Here is a 25,349-nt window from a genome sequence, read left to right as displayed (position 1 = left end):
GAAAATTCAGTGCTGAGCATGGAATGTGTATTGGCCTGTGTTCCCCCCATTCTTCACTTTAATTTGGATGGTAGGATGAGAAATGGTTATTTAATCAGATGCCAGCAAAGTTTGGAATATCAACTTGGTAGCTTAGCCTTAAGTCCAAATATCTGTGCAGTATTTGTAGCTACATTCTCATCTGCCGACAGCCCAATCTTTTCTGGTAGAGCTGTGCTTTGGGTCAGATACCTTAATTGAATGTAGAGGTTAAACAGAAAGTTGTGGTAGATTGTATTAGGATGTGAGAAAAATTAACTTTTTAATTAATTAGCTATTGAATATTAGGACTAATGGGGTTTGGTACCATTCAAAAACATTATCCATGAAGACATAACTGCTTAAATTCTAGTTGTATACCACTTAGGTCTAATGAAAAATAGTTTCAATTCTGTTTTTTGATTTGGTTTTTGGTAAATGAAGTGATTTCACATACATTTTGATGAATGAAACTAAACATTTCATGAATGATGTATCCTGTTATTCTCAGCAACCTAAAAGTGAAATTTCAGGGGGAACTCGGTAAGAATGGTTTATAGTCTGGGCATGGTAGCAAAATCTCTGTAATTATTGTAAGAAGTGTGGTAACATCCCAAATGCTTCTAAAACTGTAATTTTGTGTTGCTGTATTGGAAGAGGGAGAAGCAGTGGTGCTTGTTTTTCACATTGGCCATTCTGAAAGTATGCAAAAATCGAAGTCTCTAAAGCTGCTTTCTGTTAACTTCATTAATTAGTACATTTTGCCCATACTTTCTCTGCTTCAAGGTGTGTTTTCTTTATTCACTGGCAGTTCTAACCTGTGCTGTCCTAGTGAAAATGTGGATAATTTTGTAGACACTTCAAGGAATACCTTTTGAGTAAAGTACTGCTATCACTCACTTGAACAAAGAATATGAGCAGCAAATGTAATACCTCTTTATGAATAAGGATATGCCCCCAGAAAACCCACCTCACACAACTCACTGTTCAACCAGACTGTATTGTCCTAAAGAACACCTACTATTTAACACAGTGGTAAAGTACTCCAAATTATTTAGAAATGCTAATTTCTTGACTATTCGAAGAGTTTTAATATCTTGAATTCTTCAGAGATGGAGCTCTGGAAATTATTGAATCAAAAAAATGAGCTTTTTGTGTTTATTTTCTGTACCCTCCTGTGAATGTTTAGAGTTGAGCTGCCCATATTGTCTGTGTTGACAAATGAGATGCATACATGATATCGAAGACTGAAAAACATCTTTCCTTTGTAAGATGTCCAACATCTTGTACCTTTAAATTTAGCTAAGTTAATGTCATAAGTGCTTGCCTTAACTTATGTATTCAAACCTAAAAAGAGTATAAGGGGAAGACAGAGGCCTGTGTGGTTACCTGCCTGGAAGAGAATTTAAGAGCTTTATAAAAAATTAAAAGAGTTTATACTGACTTTTATTTCCTAAAGTCAGAAAATTCAGTTTAGTTTATAATTTATAATTCCCTTCTTTTTCACGAATGTCTACAGTGTTTTGTTGTCTTGTTTGTTTATATTCTTTCTCTTTCATATCTTTTAATCTAAAGGTGAGAAAACTCTCCAGGAGGGGCAACTAATGTCTCTGATTATACTCACTTTAGAAGGAATACTGTTGATCTAGAAGTAGCTATTTGTTTGAAGTTGCTGATAAGTTTATAAAGTAAATGGATTCAAAATAGTTGCAAAAGAAAAAGAAAGTTTGTGGGAATATTTTTATGCCAATTATGTTCATGACATCAACAACAGCAGAATATAGAAAGAGCCAGGCACACCCATTTGGGGGCTATGCTAAGTACCTACTGTTTATTTCTTGCCCTTGAATATCTGTCCCATTGCTTGATACCATCATTTTGCACTCTGTTCTGTTCCCTTGTCCTTTATGAATTTTTGTGATGCTCATGGGGAAACTGCCCATTCAAGGTATTATGATTGCAGGCTCATGCGGACTTACTGAGAAACCTTGGCCATGAGGGAATGAGTCTGGCTTACTTTGCAGAAACCCTCTGATTGAGGAGGAACCTTAGGCTACACTGAAGTATGATTCTTGGCCTCCCTTTCTGTACCCACCTCCTAAAACGTTTTTGTAGCTTTCTCACAAATGATGCCACATTTTTCACCTGAGCACCAAGAGCTTGAAATCTAGCACCCACTCATGTTGTCTCCCCATTTGGATCTTTCCTCCTATTCCCAACTCCATGTTCCATAAATGAAACAGAAAACCTGATCAAGCTCCACTCAAAGCTTACTTATATTGACTCATTTCTTCTATGTGCTACCTATTCTTTTCTATGCTGGGGTGTGACTAGCCAGCAATTCCTTCTATCACTAGCATTTTAGTGGATAATTACTGGAAATGTAATGTTATCATCCAGTAGTGATAACTAACATTTCCAATATAAGACATAGGTGAGCTAATCACTCTCTGTCGATTAATTCCTATCCTCTTCAAATCACACTCACTAAATGGCTTCTCTTAACCATGCTTTATTGCTGGAACTTTCTAGCAGAGAGAAGTGACTCAGGGTGGCCCTCTTGTGGTTGAGAGGCATTCCCTAAGTTCTTTTCTGGTCACTAAATAAGAGATAACCTTAGAAGAGTCCCTTTATTAGTTTGATTTTATTGTCATCAACATCTCCCAAGTCATGAATCTGTAAATAATTTAATGAGAGGTTAAAAAAATAAATTTGAAAAATGTAAGCAAGGTCTGTCTCTAGTTTTAAATAACCCACATTTCTCAAATATGTTATTGTTTTGTTCAGAATTTGAGCAAGTCCTTAAAAAGAACAGATAGTTCAAAACTGTTTCTTTCGAATTTTTCTGTCATCTGGAAATGCCTATATATAAGCCCCATGACAAATCTGTTTGGCTAAAGTATCCGTTGACATGTCACCAGCCCTCAGAATAGAAGGAGCCAGCATGCATGATTCTTGGGGAAAACATCCAGTAATTGGAAAACAGAACATTAGCTGAAACACAATAATCCAAATATGCAACTTCCAAGGATAATAAACACTCTGGGTGTTACCGTCATAATTTTATATCCAAAAACAAAGACTTGGAAGTATAAAAATTATACTTATTTTATTCACACATAATTAAAACTGCCATTCTGGAACTCAAAAAAAAAAAAAAAAAAAAAAACATAGACCAGATTTGGAAGGAAAAAATTCAAAAGTTTGGACCTTGCCACTGGATGGTTTGGTTCAAAAAGTTCACAGTGGGGGAAGTTCCAACTTGGGTATTTCTTTAAATATAAATCTCTGAGGGAGGGCAGCATGCAGCTGGGGATCAGAGGAAAGCTAAACTATCATCCCCTTGGTGGAATGATCTAGGAACCACTGAGAAAGGCTCTCCAAGTTTGCGTATTTATTTCAAGGTAGTAGGCTGTTTAGAATGCAGCTGTGCTTTCATTTTAGGTCACCTTTAGAGTTGACCAAGATTTTTGAGGACCAGGATTTGTCTTATTCTTCAAATCCTCACGGTCTAACCTGGCACAGAGTTGGTGCTCACAAGTATTTGTTAAAGGGAATGTGATTCAAGTACCCAAGACTTTTCCTTAGGAATTAAAGATTGTTTAAGATTCAAGAATTCTGCTAAACAACTGAAATTCTGTATCTCAAAGTGCTGTTGGGGTTTAGATAGGAGGTGTCCCCCCAAAGCTCCTGTGTGAGACAATGGAAGAAAGCTTAGAGATGGAGTGATTGGGTTATGAGAGCTTTAGCCTAACCAGTGCATTAATCCACTGAGAGGGATTAACTGGGTGATAACTGTGGGCAAATAGGGTGAAGCTGGAGGAAGGAGGTCCTTAGGGGTGTGCCTTTCAGGATTTATATTTCATTACTGATGGGCAGAGTCCTCTCTTTGCTTCTTATTGCCATGTCCTCAGCCACTTTCCTCCACCATGCCCCTTGTCATTCTGTCTCCTCTGGGCCCCAGAGCTATGAAGTCAGCTGTCTATGGAGTAAGACCTCTGAAAGAAAGAGTCCCAAATGAACTTTTCCTCCACTAATTGTTCTTGTTAGATCTTTTGATCATAATAAAGAAAAAGCTGACTAAAACAAGTACTTTAAAAATTGCAAAGGGTAGATATTATTCTAGAAGGATTGATTTACTTAAAATATGTCATCTAATAGTGTCTAAGATGAGTAAGGATTAGTTTTGTTTTTAAAAAGTAATTTTAATATCTTTTTCATCTCCTTCTTAATGAAAATATAAATACCACACCCTTTAACTATTAAACATGTTTAAGGATAAAGGAAAAATCAACTAAAAAGCTATCTAAGTAAGAAGTCAAAATCCATCCAATCTCAGAATAACCAAGTTTGTAGCATTAAGAGGTTAAATAACTGCTTTCCAATGCTTCAGGATCATCCTATGAACAGAAAACTATAGATTAAATATGTACAGGCATGCTCAAGGCCACGCTGCTTTGTTTATCCCCAGATTTTTTTGAATTACTAAGTTAAAATGACTAGTAAAAGTTAAAATAGCTTAGTAATTAGTAAAAAAAAAAAAAAACTCCTGTCTTTGTATTTGGGCTCAGTATTTTATATTCGCTAAGGACACAAGTTTCTTTAAATAGTTAACAAAATAAATATTTTGCTTTATGACTCTTATGTCATACCTGAAAGATAGAATATCATGTCTCGCATCTGGACATAAAAGAAAACTGAATTTAAAATTTGAAAAATCCAAAAATCAATCTCTCATTCTTCTCTCACATCAACACCCTTTATCCCTGGGTTGGATTCCCTTTTCTGGAACTGCTTGGAATTCTAAACTTAAGACACTCCAACAGGAATGAGAAGACCTGGATTCTATTCTTGGCATCCCCAGTGAATGGCTTTGTGACCTTGAGCAGATGACTTAACATCAGGGCCTCTTCCCTCAGCTGTAAAATGAGAAGGTTAGCTAGATGATTTCAGAGGCTCTTTCTGGCTCTAAACTTCTATAAGTCTGGAAACACCTGCTAGTGACACTTACGCAGTGAGTATAACCTCTTTCACCCTCTCCAAGTTGCTCATATGTAACATAATACAATATAATATATAATATAGTTTTTAAACCCTTTTTAGAATTTTCCTTATGATATCTTGATGGCAGCTTGTCTTTCTACATTTATTTTTCATTAAGCATTGTTATATACATTTCTTTACATATCTGTTATACACTGAAAGCAGATTAGTATGTCAGCAGGTGTAAACGTTGTAATTCTTTCCAGATCATAACAGCAGTAATTAGGGTGAATTTTATGGTTGAAGATTGAAATATTCAAATGGCTAAGAAATAACCTGAATTATGCAACAAATTGCTTTTTTCCCATAGAAGTTTTCAGCCATCTGACACCTGCATGGAAATTTCAGGCAACTTGAGATATCTGACTTTTACTGACAGTCTTTTAAATCCATTTATTTTATATACACAACTGTAGGAACTTTTCTTAAAACCAAGTTTTCTTAAACGTTTTTATGGAAATGTTTGAAAATATTTGTTATCTTTGTATCCTAACATCTAATTGATTTACCCAAGTCTTTTGGTATGAAACAGCATGGAAATTGTGTGTGTGTGTGTGTGTGTGTGTGTGTGGTGTGTGTGTATGTGTGCACACATACGTATGTATTCAACAGAAAGATTTAGTAAATACTAGAAAAAGTAGTAAACTTGGATTGAAATCTTTTTAAAATCTTTTACTAGTTTTTGATTTGAGGTACAATTTAAGATCAGCTTTCCTAAGACAAAAAACTGATTAACAGTTACCAGGACACCCAGTAAAAGTGTTATTGAAATAGGTACTGTTGAGTGACAGTTTGAAGTATGGTCCAGTGTAATTTCTCCTATAATTTTCTGATAGGACTCGGGAAAGAGTTTTAATTTGATTTACAAAAACCATATAGGAATTAAATTATCTGAAATGGAAAAGAATGAAGAAACAATGTGATGTGATGATTCTGTAATAATGCTTTTGAGCAGCCTCTTCCTTTACTCTTCTGAATTTCTATTTTCATAAGAAAGGGGGAAGACAATAGGTAACATTTATTGTGTGCCTGATACTATGTGTATTCCCTCATAGTCTTACAGTCTCATGAAGTACATGTAATGATACATTTAAACAAGAAATAGAGGCTCCAAGATAAGGTAAGTGATGATCATAAAATTGAAACCTAGATCTCTATGACAAAATTCTAGTGCCTTCAATTAGGAAAACCAGTTCCAAGCCCTTCTCCACATGGAGTGTTTCTGTGAACTTATTACACCTCTAAGCCACTATTATAAGTTTAGAATAACGACAACATGCATTGTTGTTAAAAGGGTGAATTAAGCCCGGCGTGATGGTGGTGAAGGGAAGATCATGAGTTCAAAGCCAGCCTCAGCAACATATAGGTGCTAAGAAACTCAGTGAGATCCTGTCTCTAAATAAAAAATACAAAAATAGAGCTGGGGATGTGACTCAGTGATTGAGTGCCCCTGGTACCCTCCCCCCACAAAAGAGGGTGAAGTAAAATAAGGGTTTATTTGAAGTACTCAGTTCAGAGCCTTGCAGAAAGCTGCCTCTCAATGAATAATTACTATTATATAATTGATGTTTTTCCTATCGAGATTATGAAACCAGAGTTTCTTTCAGTTCTCCTACATACATTAAAATCCTACCATGAACAAGTTACTATTGTTAAATGCTTTAGTTATCTATGAAATAGAATCTAGAAGTAGGCAAAAATAATGTGAAAATGAACATATAATGATTTAAGGACCATATCAGTAAGCTCTTCACCTTGGGTCAAGATTTTATTATTCAAACTTTAACTTATTTGCTAAATTAGACATAAAATTACTCTAGAGACTCTTTTGACAAAATTAAACCACACATCACCATATACACTTATGTACAACCCCCTGTACACACAAATACACACTAGAAATATTGCTGAAAGAAAGTAAGTTTCCTAGCATTTCCACAATAAGCCAATTTAATCATGTTTAGGGAGCTTTTTCATATGCTTGGGCTACTTTTTCCCCCCCATTTGGTCTGCAGCACATCCCAACTGAAAATACTACATGGGTATCTTACTGTTGTTTTTCTTTCACTCCTGTAACTAGTATTCTCTCCCATGGACTTGAATTTCCTGTAATGTAAAGACATCACTATTATTATAGATATATACAACATACTATCAAAGAATCAAAAGGAGCTATGAGGCTGGTCTTTACATATGTCCTATTTTATTGAAAGATGTTTTTAAAGTTTTTACAAACTTTTTGGTATTATATATGCACACACACCCCACATTCACCACACATGATTTTATTCTGTGTCTGTGGTGTGTGTGAGTAATGTAATATATAATCACTACGCGTTCTGCCACATCTGTGCACAAACTTGTAATGGCACTACAGAGTACATCCTTGCTTTAGCTGAGAAGGAGAAAGAAGCAAGGAGAGAGATACTTCTTGCCCATAAGAAATGAGTTTACTTTCCTAATAAAACAAATCTAAAATTGGCTGTTGTCGTCGTGTGATGTTAACAACCAGTTTTTTGGCAAGTTTGAAAATACTGGGCTCCATTATAAAAGTTAAAAATGTCCTGGACCTGGAGTTGTTTACCCAGAGTACAAGCTGCTCTAAAGTTACAGAGCTCTGGTTGGAAGCAGTGGCTTGAAGGCCGCCTCCAAGTAACTGACGTCACAGTAGTCTCAGCTGCTGCAGTGACAGCGAGCTGAGCGGCTCTTTGACTTGTGAAAGTGTTGAAGGATTCAAAGGGACTTTTCAGTACTGCTCTGCAGAATGGTTGGACTCAGGCTGCATGTCCTTTTCTTGTAAAGAATCAAGATTCCCCGAGCTAAGACTTTGCTCTTTAGACAACTAGCCCTCCACTCTGCTTCCTTCCATAACTAGATTGACCATGGCCCAGCTGCTGTAGGATTGCCCCCCAGGGCAAAAAGGTATGTTTCTTTCTGGCAAATTCGAAAGCAAGTGGTTAATTATGCAAAACACAGAAGGCTGCTGCTGACACATTTTAAGCTATGCATCTTTTTTTAAGTGCAGTGTGATTTCAACATCTGCCTGTACTGGTGTCTATGTCTGGGCTGAAGAACAGTGGGCGGGGTGCATAACGGATTGTACTGACTCTGGGAAAGAGGCCTTTCAGCTGCTGTGGTGGATTCCCCAAGTCTGAACTGACAGTGCCATCCGCTTTCTGAGGCTGTGTTTCTCAAACACTGCTTCTCAGTTGTTCAAAAAGCACTTTGCCCACCATGGGATTTTCATTAGCTATACTTCTAAGGATGCAATTTTTGTTAGAATGAAAGTTTTTCAGTATTTGCTAATTAAAATTCACAACCCTTGAGATGACTGGTATTTGAAAGTTGCAATGAAAAATAAATAAATGTTTTATCCAAGACAATGGTGCACGTACTACAGGATGTGTTTCCGCAATCTGAGACTTTCCTAGTAGCTTAACCTATGTTAGGAGGAAATTTTACCACAATATCTTCTGTTTGAGATAATTTATTTTAGACATTTGTTTATCCACATCAGAAGTTTTTATCAAAGCTTCTAAGTTAAGAAAAGTAAAACTGCTGTGCCTATAACTTGGATGTTTTCTAGATGAGTAAATAATTGGAGAGAAAGTATGGAAGAAAATGGTAATTAAATGAGAAAGCAAAAATAATTTGTTTGGAATTGCATGTGATTGTCTTTGACCTTGTTGGAACATGAAGAATGTGCTGAAATAACAATAAATGGTAAAAAAAAAATTTTTTTGCCCTCTAACAAAATCAAATCAGGGTGGTCTCTAGATATATGCATTTACTAATGAATAGTGGGGAAAAATGCAATCAATTAATTAGTTAAAATGATACAAATGATTGACAATAGCCTGGAGAGAGGGCTACAGAATTTTGGAGGCAAATGGTACTTTACTCTGATAGATATAAGCATAGGGATTCTTAACCCCTCAAAGTCAATCAGAAGCAAAACCTCTTCAGGCCAAATGACTTTTTCTAGGAATTGTGAGATTGGCAGTACCAGCTGTGTATGACATTTTCATTGAAATATGTGTCCTTTTAAAACTGAAAAACCCTCAACTATATGAAAAGTAACAGGAAATAAAACAGAAAAAAAAAAAGCCTTCTCTTTGGAGAAAGAGAAAAATAGCAATGGAGTAACCGCTATCACTGTTCAGTTTATTTTGCTTACATCTAGTTTTCAGTGGGCATGATGGAAGTTCAGATGGTAATGACCCTGCTATAGTTAAGAATAGAGGACTTCTCAGATGGAGAAGTGTTGTCATGACCCTACTTGAGGCTACTGTGGGGGATGCAAATCATCTTGTGAGACCCCTTTGCTGCTCTTTCTTTAATTGTGCTTACTGGTGGGGTTGAAAGGTTAGCCAAACCATTTGCCTCCCATCACCACTTACGCAACCCACTCACAAGCCTTTACAATCCTGGCCTCCAGCCTGGGAGAGGGGAAGTAGGTTAAAAGAGATTATGTAATGCTAGCTTAGAGTTGTTAGGGGGAGAACGTGTGCATGACTAAGTAATGCAGCTCACTCTGTCCTTTTACAATTTGCTCCAATAAAATTTTATTCTGAATGAAATTCTGGAAGGAGTGAAATGAAATGGAGAGCAAAGAGTTATGGAAAAGGGGGTGCAGCACAGAAATCCTCCCTTCTCTCCCACAAAGATGCCAAGATCTGTGGGATGAAAAGAGCGACAACTGAAAACAAAGAGAACTTTTATATTTGCCTCAGTGGAAAGCACTAAAATTGAGTTTCTGAATCTGCTGAACCACTTTACCCCATAACTTCTTATCACAAAACATTCTATCCCTACCAAGTTACCCCTTTGGATCTTTAAAATATTTAATTTAAAATTATAATAAATGCAGTTTATATAGTTGTATTCAGTTTTTTACTAACAATGAAAATTTTTTTCTAAATATTGAACTTGACAAGTTTCTTTTTTTTAAAAAAAAGAGAGAGAATTTTTTAATATTTATTTATTTTAGTTTTCAGTGGACACAACGTCTTTATTTTATTTTTATGTGATGCTGAGGATCGAACCCAGCGCCCCGTGCATGCCAGGCGAGCGCGTTACCACTTGAGCCACATCCCCAGCCCTTGACATGTTTCTTTATAAAAATACTTGAAAAATAGTGATGGTAAAGGAAAATCATGGAGAATCTTAGCATTCACACAAGCAAATTAGGTTTTTCTTCTGTCAATTTTATATTTAAATAAAGGTTAAAATAACCCGTTTAATTATAGACAAAGAGGGATAGATGGAGGAAAAGAGGGAAGACAAGAGGAGGGGAAAGGATAGCAGGGAGAAGCCAGGAAACAGTCATTTTATTGTGTGTTCATTATGGTACAAAGTAGCATTTAAGCAATTTTATTAAGGAGTCTCTCTTCCTTACTTAATCCACAAAGTAATTCTATGGTCCCCCACTCTATGTTTAGAGGTGGAAACAATATATTCAGCTGTATGATATTTATGTTTATAAGACTGAGTTGCTAGAAAGGCTAATTAAATCCTCCCACAAGAATTGGCACAGACCCTGATCTATAGAAATGTTCTTGCAAAGACTTCTTTTTGATCCATAACTGTTAGATTTCCTAGCACTAGATGTTGTTCTGGCTCTGGAAGGGGGAAGCTCTGTAGATTGGCCCCACTTCATGTTAAGTGATGAGTTTAGCCCTTTCCAGAAAAGCACAGGATTCAGACTGCAGCAGGACCATGACCTGGCCTCACATTACAGCCCTATCACCAGCAACAAGGCTGATTTAGAATATCTCAGGGTGATCTTCTGATATGTAAAAAAGAGAAGCCTGGTGCCTTTTTAACTCTAATTGGAAGTTATTCAAGAAAATATAGGACTGGAAAGAAAAATTAGAACTGTTTGCTGCAAAATTGTGGGAAAACTTTATGAAGATGATTTCTGAACATTTCCATGTTCAAGATAATTGGGATAAAGCTGAACTGCCATAGCAACTTTTTTCCAGTTTTCTTATAATTAGGCTGTTTCTTTTTATAACTTCTTTGGTTAAATTTGCAACTCTCCCTTAGAATCTCAAATCATTCCATCATTCCTAAGCAGAACTAGTGGCAAGTAACTTCTGGTCAGCAAGACTGTTTCAGCTCAGAGTTAATTACATATAGTTTTAAAGCAGTCTGTTAGTCTCAAAATAAACACTGTCTGCATTTCCTGTGAACAGTTGCTAGATGAAACTAAAAGTCAACTATGTAAGGGAGACCAGTGAATGTTAAGTTACTCTAAACAAACACAAATCTGTAAATTCTTTACTATCTTCATTTTATTAGATGTTCATTGACATTAAGGATAAATACTTGTTCCTACTGGCTTGTAAGTATGGAAGGTAGCAAAAGAAAGATGACATGATAGAGGGGATGAAAAATAAAGTTAGAGATAGAGTATGATTATGTGAATAAAATGAGACATGATGACATCTTTTTGGCTAAGCTTGAAATTATTTTCTTGACCAAATTAATCATGATATTGTGAGTGCCAAAGAAATAGGTAAAATTCACCAAGTGTCTATAGCAAATAGTTTGGGAAAAGAGTGAGAATATGTCTCCCAATATTATTAGTATTATTAGGGTGCTTTTGGAGGTAGAACTCTGCATATAGAAGTAACATTTTTTAATCCTCATAGTGTGTTGTGATATATTGATAGATTACAGTCCGGTGTGTGTGTGTGTGTGTGTGTGTGTGTGTATGCATATATATAAACACATATATATTTAAAACCATTTACTACTCAGATATGTATGTACAGAACAGTCTGACAGAAATAAAATTAGCCTTTGATGTTTAGCTGATATTTGGGACATGAAATGTGCATATATCTCCTATGAATATAAACTTGTGCCTGGTGCTTGGTTACATCGGCTTAATTCTGCAATGCCTGCATTCATTGAATATTGACTATTGACTATTGAGAACTTTGTCCATAATTAACATAAGTAGATATTGGTACGTTATGGCATTTTGGTAATGGCTTGGTAAATTGAAGAATTACATTTCTGTAGGGGGATGGGTGCTGGGGATTGAACTCAGAGATTCCATGTGCTAAACACACATTCTACACTGAGCTACCCCTAGCCCTAAATCTCTTGTAGGCTTAATTATTTAATTATTTTAAACAGATTCATATATTTAAAACATACTTTTTTAGAGGGCTGGGGTGGTGGCTCAGAGGTAGAGCACTTGCCTAGCATGCATGAGGCACTGGGTTCAATCTTCAGCACCACATGAAAATAAAATAAAGATATTGTGTCCACTTATAACTAAAAAATAAATATAAAAAATGAGTTTAATAATAAGATTACTTTCAAGTGAAATCAAAGCAATATTTTAAGGCAAAATAATTGAGGAAATTTAAAAAGTTTTTCACATTACCTTGCATTCCATATGTCAGTATTTATAACAGTTCTGTGAATGTCCCTCATTTTAATCCTAATAAACTAAATCTCAGATATTTTAGATGACTTATAACAAAGTTACATATCTGGTACTTTAAATTGTATCTTCAAACCCTAAATGTACATATCCTGAATGTTAAAAATTTAATTATTTCAGTTACTACTTTATGGACTAGAAGATTCTCTGAAAACTGAGCAAAAGGTTCCCTTCAGTTCTCTTTATTCAGTTTTCTAAACAGGTTATAATATATAGCTTATGAGATGAAATTTTGAATTAGTTTTAACATACATATCACAGGATAGTTTTGATGCTTTAAGATCATACTTGATGAGGTAAAATAGTGATATTTTTATGATTTAAGTTGCTTTCTTATTTATACTTCTGTCTCCCAAATCGGCAGCCAACTTTGAGGTCTCAGTTGGTACAGTGAGCACATTTGGCATGGCTTGATCTAAATACAGAAGAGACTATAGTTCAGCACTGGCTCAGGACTCTGAGTCACAAGTATATAACCAGGTTGCATCAGAACAGAGTCATTCTGTTGTAGCAGAATCTGCCACAATTGTGTACATGTGATCATAGAGCTGAATTTCATACTTAAAATCTTAGATTTTCACAAAATACTCTATTTTTAGATTAGGTAGTTAATTAAGGACCTATTTATATCTTACATGTGCATTTAACCATCTTGTCCACTATAATTTTGCTGTCTGGTCCCCAAAAGGGAAAAAAAAATCTTTGGACAATAGTTATTACTTTATTGACTGTGTTCGTTTCCTCTTAAGCAAATTTTTATAACTTCTTCTTTTGAGTCCAATTTTCCTATAGTTTGTTTACATCAATGGGCCTTTGATCAAATGATAAAATGTGTTTCCAAAAAGCATATGAATTTGGAACTCTTGTTGTTTATATTAGGCTTTATTTTAAAGGCAAGTGAGACTGCTTCAAATAAAACAACTCCAAGCTTCCAAGAAACAGTTAAGAGAAGGCGGAGACGAGCAGAAACACTTCTTCGTTGACACACGGTTGCCATGGACCTACATAAGCAGTGGGAGAACACAGAAACTAGCTGGCATAAGGAAAAGATGGAATTACTGGACCAGTTTGACAATGAAAGAAAGGAATGGGAAAGTCAATGGAAGATCATGCAGAAGAAGATAGAAGAGGTACAAATTGATTTGTTTTGAATATACTGTAAACTTCAAGCTCAGGATCAAAATTCTGTTGAAGTTTGTTTTATATTTGAAACCATTTTTATTTTCCTTATTCCACCAAAGAGATTGCATGTCTCACTGGCATTTACTATACTAAAAATAGCATAAGCTTACCTAACGGCATCTTAGGGACTATGCTTATTTTATAGTCTTGCATGAAAAGTATGACCCTGAAAAGTAACTCAAAAATGTATTAATCTACCATATTCTGGCTAGAGATGTTTAATGTCCAAATGTATTAATGTATTAATGTATTCTGCATGAGTTTTTAAATATCACAGCCTCAGAAGAAAATGCAAGAAATACATAATTGGTGAACATATATTAGCAAAATTATAATTGGGCATTAGTATATAGCCCAATTAGAATATCTTTCCTGGAATGATAAGTAATGTCTACTAAAGGAAATTACATATCAGATAACTTAGTATAGTAAAAAGGAGTGTCACATTTCAAACAGGAAATGGTAATGGACATGAGATTTTTTTCTGGTAAGATATGCTACATTTATTAGGAAAGGAGTTATGAAAAATGACATATCATATAATGACTCTAACACAGTCATTTTATTCTCATTAACAACCCCTAGCCTGTTGGGCCTGGAATATTTCCTTCAAGCATTTGCACTGATGTAGATTCCTACTTGCTCTAACTGGAAATTAGTTATACTTATCTTGCTTTATTCTGATAAAATCCACAATATTGACTTATATGATTTTATGCATCTTACCAAAACAGTTATTTTAAAAGATTCTTGGGCCTTTCTTTGCAAGCAAAGCGCCTTATATATGTATAGTGTTAAATTTTTCCTAATAACAACTAACAACTTATGAACAAAGTACAAACCATAAAAAAATTGGTATGCCAAAACAAAAATCGAACAAGAGAGAAGATTCTCACCAAATATCTGATTAAGAGATTAGAGGACAAATTTACTATCCCCCCCTTTATATTTTGGAAAATGTGTTCTGCAAGCTCCCTTATCTCCTGTCTCTTTCCAGAGACTGACTTTAGAGCAACAAAGAAATGCCTAAGTCAAACCAGAATCTAAAATGCTAATTCAGTCAGAAACTGTGTCACCTGCTCCCCAAGACTTGGGAGATCCAGTTGGTAACAGTATCAGACAACTCTAGCATCCAAGCAAAATAATTAAGGGATGCAATCAATTTTTTTTAAGCCATGTTGTTAAAACAGTTTGTTGTCTGGTCAAATTTGTTATTTTTCAATAATTATCCTAACAACTCTACAGATTCCATATATGGTTAACATTAGCCCTATCTACCAGCAGGCATTAAACATACTATAAACAGACTTATAGCTATCAGAGATACTCTCCTTTTTTGCAACAGGAAGAGAGAAGGGCTCTAACATTTTTCCCTTAGAGTAGCTACATGCTATATATGTCTGGCTATCTGTGATATATAGCTACATAGTTGGGAATATGTTTAGATAACGTGCTCACCAAGAATGCCCATGGATACTTTTCAATACCTGAAACTAACACTGTGCTTCCCTTATTTTACACACACACACACACACACACACACACACACCTTCTTACAGGCTACAAAACTGGGGTAAAAAGATTAAGAAAAACAGGAGGAGCTCAATGTGATGGCATGTGCCTGTAATCCCAGTGGCTAGAGGTGGAGGCAGGAGGATTCCAAGTTCAAAGTTAGCCTCAGTAAATTAGCGAGGTCCTGAGCAAGTTATCAAGATCCCATATCAAAATGAAAATTTAAAAAGGGGGGTGGGGGCTGGAAATGTGGTTCGGTGGCTAAGCACCCTGGGCTCAATCTCTGGTACAAAAAGAAAAATAGGAGGAAAGTATTTTAGTGTTTTTACCTATCACAAAGAATCAAGGCAATTTTTTCAAACTAAAATTTAGAAATCAGGACTTGGAAATATTGCAGCATGTCACAAGCATAATCAACAGTATTTGTTTAATATATATCACCAAATCTGTATAGAAAATCAGATGCAGGACTGCCTAGCATGTGTGAGATACTGGGTTTGATTCTTAGCACCACTATAAATGAACGAATAAAGTTCTGTCCATCTACAACTACAAATTTTTTTTTATAAATCAGATGAAAATTTTTGAATCATGCTAGAGAATTGTAAACTCAAAGGCATATACTTATAACTTCAGAGATTTCAAGTGATTTATCACCTAATGAAAGCATCCAGCATTGGGCATTAAGATGCTTCCCCAAGGGCAGAGAAGGGGCTTATTTCTCCCCAGCAAGAATTGAAATTGAGTTTCTCAGCAATCCTGGCTATTATGAGCCAACCCAGATACAACTCAATTTAATAAATAAGATGTTTGTTGCACATCAGTATTGTGGAGTGAATTCATACAGGTTCTATATGTGCACAACTCTTCAGCTAATCTCCATCAGTTAGTAGAAGCTTAACAGATCCTACTTTCCTTTGGGGATATTTCTTCTTAATGACCAGAAAATTCTATAATGTTCATTTTTGTTGATCTTGGAAATATTGGACAAAGGTTGCTGCTCAGAATCTTGGCCCATTTTGGCAAATAAAGAAAGCTGTTCAAGTTCTCTGAAAAAAAAAAAAAAGATGCTGATGAATCTCTGTTCCGCTATTATTGATACTATCCATAATCATTGCATTTGCTGTTGGAAAGCCAAAACGATCATGCCTGAATCATTTGAAGTTTGGAGTAATACAGATAGAAATTCTGTATTGTTTAGATATTATTTTTTTTAACTTTTTGTTTTTTCACATTGCAATCTTTATGGCTTGTTTCCTTTGGTGGAATGATCAGAAAGCTATTGACAAGTGCTGAGTGCTAGATCAGATAAAGTCACTTATACAAAGCAAATGGTTTTCCATTAATTACAGCATATTATTTGTTATTCTTTACTAGCTAAGGACCCAAAAGAATTTATAATGTCTCAAAATTACACATATGGTCAAGTATACAAAAACAAAAATAAATAAGATGAAGACAGAAGGAAGTGAAATGCAGAAATAAATCTGTCTTTCTAGCAAATAACGAAAATACTATCTGTTGCATATTCCTCAACATCCAAGAGTCCAAAAACTAACCTATTTCCTAGGAATAGAACTTCTCCCCCTTGTTATGAAACTATAGGAATATTGTTTTCACTCATGACTTCTCAAAAGGAGGGTAACATCACCAACAGCCTCCTTAGATTTAACATGGTTTCTTTGTATCCATTTTTTTAGTGAACTTTTCTCATTGTGACTAAAACACATGACCAGAACAACTTAGAGAAGGGACATTTATTTAGGGATCATAGGTTCAGAGGTCTCAGTCCATATGTGGCCGACTCCATTGCTCTGGGCCCAGGGTGAGGTGGCACATCATGATGGAAGGACCCAGCAGAGGAAAGCTGCTCAGCTTATAGTGGGGTCAGAAACCAGGGCACCAGGGTCATAGGGAAAATGATCCTTTCAGGACAGGTCCCCAGTGACACACCTAACCTAGCCACACCCTACCTTTCTACAGTTACCAGTCAGTCTATTCAAACTAGGATGGACCGATGAGGTTATAACTCTCACAATCACTTTACCTCTAAACATTCCTGCATTAACTCAGGAGCTTTTGGGGGACACATCATATGTAAACCATAACAACCCTCATGGTGAACGCAGATCATAATGCCATCAGCAGCTCAGGTTATTTTTATAGAAACCAAAACAATTGAGTCACAGCTCTATTTGGTGATATGCTGCTTTATACAATGAGTGCTTTTAAATTTATAATCATTAGGGAAATAAATGTACCATATATCTTTCAGGGATCAACTCTGTGTAGTGCTTTTCTCAACTGAGTGTTGGGCAAATATTGAGCAGCAATGTAACTGTTGTTGAAGTCCTTGAATAATACATGTAATACAGATATTGATGATGGCTGCAAAATGGAGTCATTTGCTTTAATATTTTTCTGACAGTCTCTTTGGATATTTGAATAGATTTCCCAAGAGTCAAGCCTAAAGAAAAGCCTACTTCCTTCCCCTTTTAGGAGTGAGCTGAGCGTCTGCAGACTTAACAAAGATCTCAAGAAGTAATTTGGGACTTGCATTAACACAAATAGATGATCAAAGCCTTTGAGCTTTATTGTTTCACATGGGTCATTATCACACTTTTTAAAATCTTAATGAGAAATTTCTTTTAAAATGTGTATAGTCTTGGCATTAAAAACATCAGTAATATCTAGCCGTTACCAATGTAGGTAATAAAAAGAAGTATTTTTTTGATTGACAAGTGCCTACTTAGGGAACAGAATGAGTTGATTTACTATATAATTGTCAGCTATTTAGACGGTTAAATGTCAGTGTGTAAATATGGTCATATGTTTAAAATAAATGACTTTAATGACAGTTAAACTCTTGCTTCTCTGAAAACAATTAGAAAGCATGGTCAGTAGTTGATTCAGGTAATTCCTTTTGTGACAATGCTTCTGCATCTATGTATATAGAGTCAGATTTACTTCTCGATGACAATTTCTGATTAGAAAGAAAAAATAGCATCCATGCATTGCCTTACTTAGAGTAGTTTTTATGGTTCATCAAAGTTGTTCCAGCTAATCCACATTTTAGAGGCACCATTTGGAGGAGTAGGCATGAACATCCAGGGTAGTATATAGTAAGTAATATGGCAAAGAAAGTTCAAAATGTTTTCTTGTTATCAAGAATATTGACAAATGAGTTAAGAGGAAAAAAGTTTCCATTTTGATTTCTTACAGCTTTGCCAAGAAGTGAAGCTTCGGAGGAAAATCAACATGAATGAACGCTCTAAGGTCATTGGTCTCGATCATGAGAAAGCCATTCAAGAAATGTTGGAATCTTCTTCATACAACCCCAATTCAGGACAATGTGAATTTACAGGGATGAATCATAGGGATGGTCTGGAGAAAGAAAATAAATCAGGGCAGTGCTTACCCTGTGAAGGAAATCAGTTGTGTAAGGAACAAAAAGCAACAAAAAAAGCAAAAGTAGGGTTTATGGATCCTGCCACCACAGACAACCAAAAGGAATTCCAGGCCTGGCCAGGCCCGAGGACTTCTGAAGAAGAGAGTAAGAGCAGTTCTGGAGCCCTCAGCACTGTAAGTAAGATGTGATTCACTGTGAGCTGTTTCTAAAGAAATATTTACATTTCAAAGTGCTAACCTGCTGTTGCTTTTATGTGCAAAGGCTCTTGAAGAACTTGCCAAAGTTAGTGAAGAATTATGCAGCTTTCAAGAGGAAATTCGAAAGCGGTCTAGCCACAGAAGGTAGGCTTGTACACCTATTTATGCTGCATGATCACAAACAGTATTGTTTTTAGTTAATGAACTCAAACTGCCTCCTCCTTACATTCTATTAGTGAGAAGTTATGAGCTATTAAAATTTTATTGTTGAATGGAAAATAGATACTTCAGTTTTATATTTTCCTGTTCACTAATTCTAAAAAGGAATCTTCCAATGCTCTTTGTAATTTGATTATTAGGAATACTTTACTTTCTTGGTGTCTTAGTTAGGGTATACCTTCCATAATAAATTAAGAAGTATCCTTTAATTTCATTTTTTAAAAGGAAAAGAATGTTTTATTTACACAGCGGTGCTTGCACAGATATCACAGCTTGAAGAAAAATTCTTATTATAATAATCAACACCTGGGGCTGGGGATGTGGCTCAAGTGGTAGCGCGCTTGCCTCGCATGCGTGCGGCCCTGGTTCGATCCTCAGCACCACATACAAAGAAAGATGTTGTGTCTGCCGAAAACTGAAAAATAAATATTCTCTCTCTCTCTCTCTCTCTCTCTCTCTCTCTCTCTCTCTCTCTCTCTCAAAAAATAAAAATAATAATAATAATAATCAACACCTATTAATTATACAGACTGATGGCATTCGCTGTCATATTTCCACACATGCATACATTGTGCCTTGGTCATGTCCATCAAACTGATTTCTATTCTCACCCTTCTCCCCTCCCTCAACCTACCCCTCTTTGCATACCCTTCCTAGTCCCTAGAACTTTTGTATTTCAGGTCATCTTTTTGTTTGTTTGTTTCCACATATGAGAGAGAAGATGTGATACTTGTCTTTCTGTGTCTGGCTTATTTTGTTTAACATGATATCCATGCAACATTTTGCTGCAAATGACAGAATTTCATTCTTTTTAGCTGAATAATATTCCATTATGTATATGTACTATATCTAATATAGTTTTTTTTCTCCATTTTGAGTATTTGGCCCATGCAAGAGTATACAACTAGGATAATCCAGTTTTATACATCTTGAAATTGTGTCAGAGTTAATAACAATGTGGTGTGGTTATTCTATATGATGTTCAACTGAGATATTTTATGCCCTAGAGTCACTTATTTCTCTAAGTAATAATTACATAATAGAGGAACACATAGTTTTTAGAATAACACATTGTAAATATTTCTATACACATGCCACAAAAATGCTATTTCACTTCAGAAATGGTGTATAATTTCAAGAGTATGTTTTAGCCAAATTCTAAAATTAATTTGGAATTCTTTGCATGGTAAACAAAGATGAATTATTTGAAAAACAATATGCTTCTTAGAAAGCTGCAACAGTATGCTCCCTTATTTTTCTTTAGCACTTGGGAAGTTCAGAGAGAATTTTTGTGCTGATTTGAAATAGATTTTCTTAGCCAAGTGTATTTCATACATAATATGCTCTGTTGGCCTGTTTAGTTTTTCCTACCGTTTTTAGTGGGTGTTTGTCTGTAATTTATAGTATGCTATTTTGTAATCTTTTATAAGTTGCATAGATATAAATATTGAAAATGCATGAAGTGATTTCTATTTGTGAATCCACATTGTTGCTAGAGTAGTTAACATTTTACTTAAATAACTCCAAAAAGATTTTTGTGCCAGTTTTTTTTTTATAAGCCACACCCCAAATAAAGCTCTTATTATCACCCCATGGCCTTGGAAAAAAGTTCAGTTATCTTTAATATGAAATTCAAAGACATTACAACTTGTCCTGACCTAATGTTTTTCTCTCTAGTTTTTCATTGAACTCCCCACTTTGCTTTAAATCCTTGCACACTACTATGCCAATTATCCCTTGAATAGCCACACTCTTTTTATTATATTTCCCTTTGTTTATATGCCCTTTACTGGGCTTTTTAAAACTTTTTAAAAATCGTGCTTTTCTTTCAAGCCCAAGTGAGACCTTCCATTTGGAATGATTCATGTATCCTTGTGCTTTTATTCAGACTTTTATTCTTACTACTTAAAATATTATTTCAAAATCAAGGGTAGAAGCTTGAGGTCACATTACATAATAAATAAGAATTCCATAGGCAAAGAGAAAGTAAGGAAATAGCATGAGAAAAGCTATAGAAATGGAACTATCAGTAGCAAAAACTCAAAAGAGAGTTTAGTTTGAGTCTAGTATGAAGTTGCAGGTAATATAGATAATGGAAGAGACAAGGTTGAAAAGATAGCCTGAGACATAGTATATAGAGTTGTAAGTGGCATAGATATAAATGATTAAAATGTATGAATATGATTAAGAGCCTTGAATGTAACATTGAGAAGTGGACTTTATTCTTCAATAATGTGGACTTGAAGTTTTAATTAGGGGATTTATATAAATATTATGCTTGAGGAAATTTTGATTCCATTTCCTGATGCAGAAATCCATTGCATAAACCATATTTTCTTTTAAGAGCTAGTCTTAAATAATGTTATCACTAATATACCTTGTTTTGTAATTATTCAGGATGAAGTCAGACTCTTTCCTCCAAGAAATGCCAAATGTAGTCAGTGCACCTCATGGGGATCACTTGATCAAAAATGGCCCATGCATTCTTCCAATCAGTTTAGAAAAAGAAAAACAGAAAAATAGAAAGAATCTGAGCTGTACCAATATGCTTCCAAGCAATTCTGTGAAAAAATGTGGAATTGATACAATTGATTTGGAAAGGAATCAAACCCCACCAATTCCTCCTCCAAGAAGCACCTCTCGAAATTTTCCCAGCTCATATTCTGAACAAGCCCAAGAAAGATTGAAGGAAAGTTCAGACTACAACAGCTGGGTGGCCCAGGAGGGTCAAGGTGAAAAGAGCTGCAATCTTCATTCCATTTTGAGGCTGCAAGAGATGCCTATATCATATCCAGATGAAGGAAAGACTATGAAAGATGGTATGATGTTTTCTTCTTTGACACCAGGAGTCAAAATAGATAGCAAGCCTTCAGATAATGAAGATGGGTTTGGCATGTGGTCAGGTGACATTGAGATAGGTGTGAAAAAGAGCCCCTCTTCTTTGTGGTTTCAGAAAACCTGCTCTACCCTCAATATGCCAAAATTTGAAAAGGAGATCCCAGATCACCCTGCTAAATCTCATTCTGATCTTTACATAGGAAATGGCCGTAGTTCCTCAATGACAAAGAGCAGTGGTCCACCTAGAAGTTTCAGTTGTGGCTTTGAAAGGACTGCAAGGAATGAAAAGTTAGCAGCAAAGACTGATGAATTTAACAGAACTGTATTTAGAACAGATAGACATTGTCGTGCAATACAGCAAAATCAAAGCTACTCAAAATTATCTGGGGATCTTAAGCCCTGTGATAACTTAACAACTCCTGTCGGTAGCATATCAGATATATCAGGTAGTGAGAGTGTGACTGGTATTCTGAAAGCCAGTGCCCACATGCCTGTGCCTATGGAAAAGATGTCTGATAATCCTACCAAGAAATCCACAGCAGGTCTGGTCAGACAAATGCAGGAACACATAAATCCTAGCAGTTATCGGAACATGCTCCACGAGCATGACTGGAGACCAAGCAATTTGTCTGGCCGACCGAGGTCAGCTGACCCCAGATCAAATTATGGTGTTGTGGAAAAGCTGCTGAAAACCTATGAGACATCAACAGGATCTTCACTGCAAAATTCTAAGTGTTTCCGGGATAATGGGACCAAATGTAATTCTGATGTCAGTGGTGGTGCTACATCAAGTCAGCATTTAGAAATGCTTCAAATGGAACAAGAATTGCAGAGAAAGACATCTTTGTGTGGGGGACAGCAAGTGAAGCAAGGAATAGATTGGAAAAAGATAACAGAGGTAAGAAAGCAAATTACACATTTTGGTAGAACAGCATCCACATTTAGCAGTTATAGTCTTATAGCAGACTATAAGTTCAGTTCATTTGCCCATTCATATAAATTGAATGTAGACACATGTTTGGCATCTTCTTGACTTCTTGACTCTTTGTGAATAAATGTAACTCAGCATAAATTTAAGATGTGGTTTTTAAACCAGGGAATAGCACATTATATCTTTTTTTAAAAAAATACCAATATAATGAGTGGATTTAAGAACATCAGGAATATCAAATATTTGTTGTTCGTCTCTTGAAAATTTTTGCAGAATGTACATTTTTTATTTATAGATTTTTGAGGTTTACTTTAAGTATGTGGAAAATATCTTTGAATAATTTTAACTTTTCAGTTATTAACTATGATTGATTCAGTCATTCTCAGCATTTGATTTGTGTTCTTATAGGATTTATCATATGAATGTGAGTCTGCACAAGACATCACTTAAAACAGTGCCTTGACCATAGTTCATATTAAAATTGGAATTTTGATTAAAATACTCCATGCCACAAATATTAGACAAATGCCTTCTTCAGTTTTCAGTACTTTTCTTTGGTTGTAAGTTTGCTATTACATTAATCCCATAGTAGAAATCCATAATGTTATTGGTTGTGTAATGAGATAAATGCCTTCATTTGTGTCACAGGAATCCATGGCAGTGAAAGTCTCAAATGGAAAAGGATTTTCCCGACCTGCCAGACCAGCAAATCGCCGTCTTCCATCCCGATGGGCATCCAGATCTCCATCAGCACCACCTGCCTTGCGAAGAAATGCGCAGAGCTATACCATTTCTCTGAGATCTGAGGCACCGATGGTCTAAGTCTCTAGTCTGGATTGCTAGATTACAAAACTTCTAGTCCCAATTGCCAAACTGAACATTCTGAGTGTTTACAGCCAATCCTGTTCTCTTCTGTATCATTCAAGATCACTGGGACAAACAATTTCAATCTTAACTTTCCATCAGTCTTCAGTGTTTTTAATCTATGGAATAATTATCTCCTCATATTTTGATTTCTTAGGTCAGAAGTTTTTAATGCCATCTTCATTAATTTTCCAATATGGTTAAGTTGAAACAATGTACAATATTGTATATTCTAACTTTCTTGCAAGTGCAGAAAGCAAGGTTATGTGCAATGGCCCTGTGTTTGTAGGTGCATGTGTCGTAATAGGAAGCATTCTAGTATGTATTTAGGTAAGAAAAACGTATGTGCTCGTGTTGACTTTGAAATTATAACATGTATACCTATGTATTCTTCGTGTTTATTTGAAAGTTTTGAAAATATACAGTACTATTTTGTATACCTTTTAATGGGTATCGCCTAAGGATATGAGGTTCATACATTAATCAACCACTCCTTTGGCCCACAACTACATTGAAAAATAAGAATTATACACATATCTAGCATTGGTAGTTTTCTAAATACAGCTCATAAATGGCTTCTTAACCCATATTAGGATAAATTAATAGTATTAACTTTCTTGATTATTATTTTAAATAAAAATGTCACACATTTAACAGATAAGCCTTCTAAAGCAAACATAAAATGCTCATAAATGCTTTTATACATTGCTTGGTAGTCTTGTATGGCTTTAACTATATACTTGATTCTCAGAGCCAGTGTAATAAGACTGCCTCATGAATGACAGGACTAAATAATGAATTTATTTTGTCAACCTCAGTAATATTCCTTAAATGGGATGCAAAAAGAAATTAAATCATGTTGAATTTTACCTTTTCTTGAAATTGAAGTAAGCTTTTAGTTCAGCTGCCTTATTTGGATTCATACACATTTAGAGGTAAGTTTTTTTTTCCCTAATCTTTTCCCTAAAACTAATAGATAAAAGACTAATTCACTTTTTTTTTAAAAAAAAGTAAGATCAGGAATAATTTCACTGAGAGCTGAATTGTAATATATTTCTTAGAATGTACTACCAAAAAAAAAAAAAGAAAAAGAAAAGCCTTAAACCAAACTTTGGCCTCCATAGGAGTAAAAGGAACAGAAATGTGTATTTTGGCTACAATTTCCATACAGTGAACACATAAAATCTGTGTTGAGAACTCACAGAAATAGGTATATTGAAGTGCTTGGAATTCTACATGGAAGATATTAGAAGCGGTTTTTGTTATTAGTTAGATATTAATTTTATTTAAGCTTTTTGTTGCCAAAAAATGTTAAGATAGTCTTATGACCAATGTATTCAGAGTCTTATTCTTATGGTATTCTAACCATTTAGAGGAATTTACTTTATTATACCATGCCCTGAGGTAAAGTAAATAATTTGTAAGTCACAATTGCCTTAAAAGGCTCAAGACTGTACCATGGTGATGGCTAGATTCATGTGTTATAAGAATAGCTGAATTAAACTTCTAGAATGTGAGCTGGATCCTATGGTAAGTAAGGGCTACAGATTCATTCTCCTAATTCTTGTTTCCTTCAGAAAATATCTTTCCCCACAGGAAATATATAAAAGAAAATGAACTTATATACCAAGTGATATCACTTTAATTATATGCTTTTCCACAAGAGGGGAGGAA

General features: G+C 35.2%; 1 protein-coding gene across 3 annotated transcripts in view; it reads left to right on the top strand.

Annotated features, from left to right (window-relative positions):
- The window catches only part of Kiaa0408 (KIAA0408 ortholog), a 28,554-nt gene extending 3,713 nt beyond the window's left edge, over positions 1 to 24,841 (top strand). Inside the window, exons 2-7 of one of the 3 annotated variants that reach the window (XM_048797912.1) lie at positions 13,403 to 13,653; positions 18,440 to 18,799; positions 18,888 to 18,967; positions 21,440 to 21,861; positions 22,081 to 22,778; positions 23,460 to 24,841. In XM_048797912.1, the coding sequence (XP_048653869.1) occupies positions 13,519 to 13,653; positions 18,440 to 18,799; positions 18,888 to 18,967; positions 21,440 to 21,861; positions 22,081 to 22,778; positions 23,460 to 23,633 (1,869 nt within the window). In that variant the 5' untranslated portion in view covers positions 13,403 to 13,518 and the 3' untranslated portion in view covers positions 23,634 to 24,841. Of the gene's footprint in view, positions 1 to 7,435; positions 7,984 to 13,402; positions 13,654 to 18,439; positions 18,800 to 18,887; positions 18,968 to 21,439; positions 22,779 to 23,459 lie in introns of those variants that run through there. The other 2 variants (XM_048797905.1, XM_015501063.2) reach the window with 2 other exon arrangements.
- Positions 24,842 to 25,349: the final 508 nt, after the last annotated feature.

This window comes from Marmota marmota, unplaced genomic scaffold (genome assembly GCF_001458135.2).
Source record: "Marmota marmota marmota unplaced genomic scaffold, marMar, whole genome shotgun sequence".
NCBI lineage: Eukaryota > Metazoa > Chordata > Mammalia > Rodentia > Sciuridae > Marmota > Marmota marmota.
This window is presented reverse-complemented; position numbering and strand designations above follow the sequence as displayed.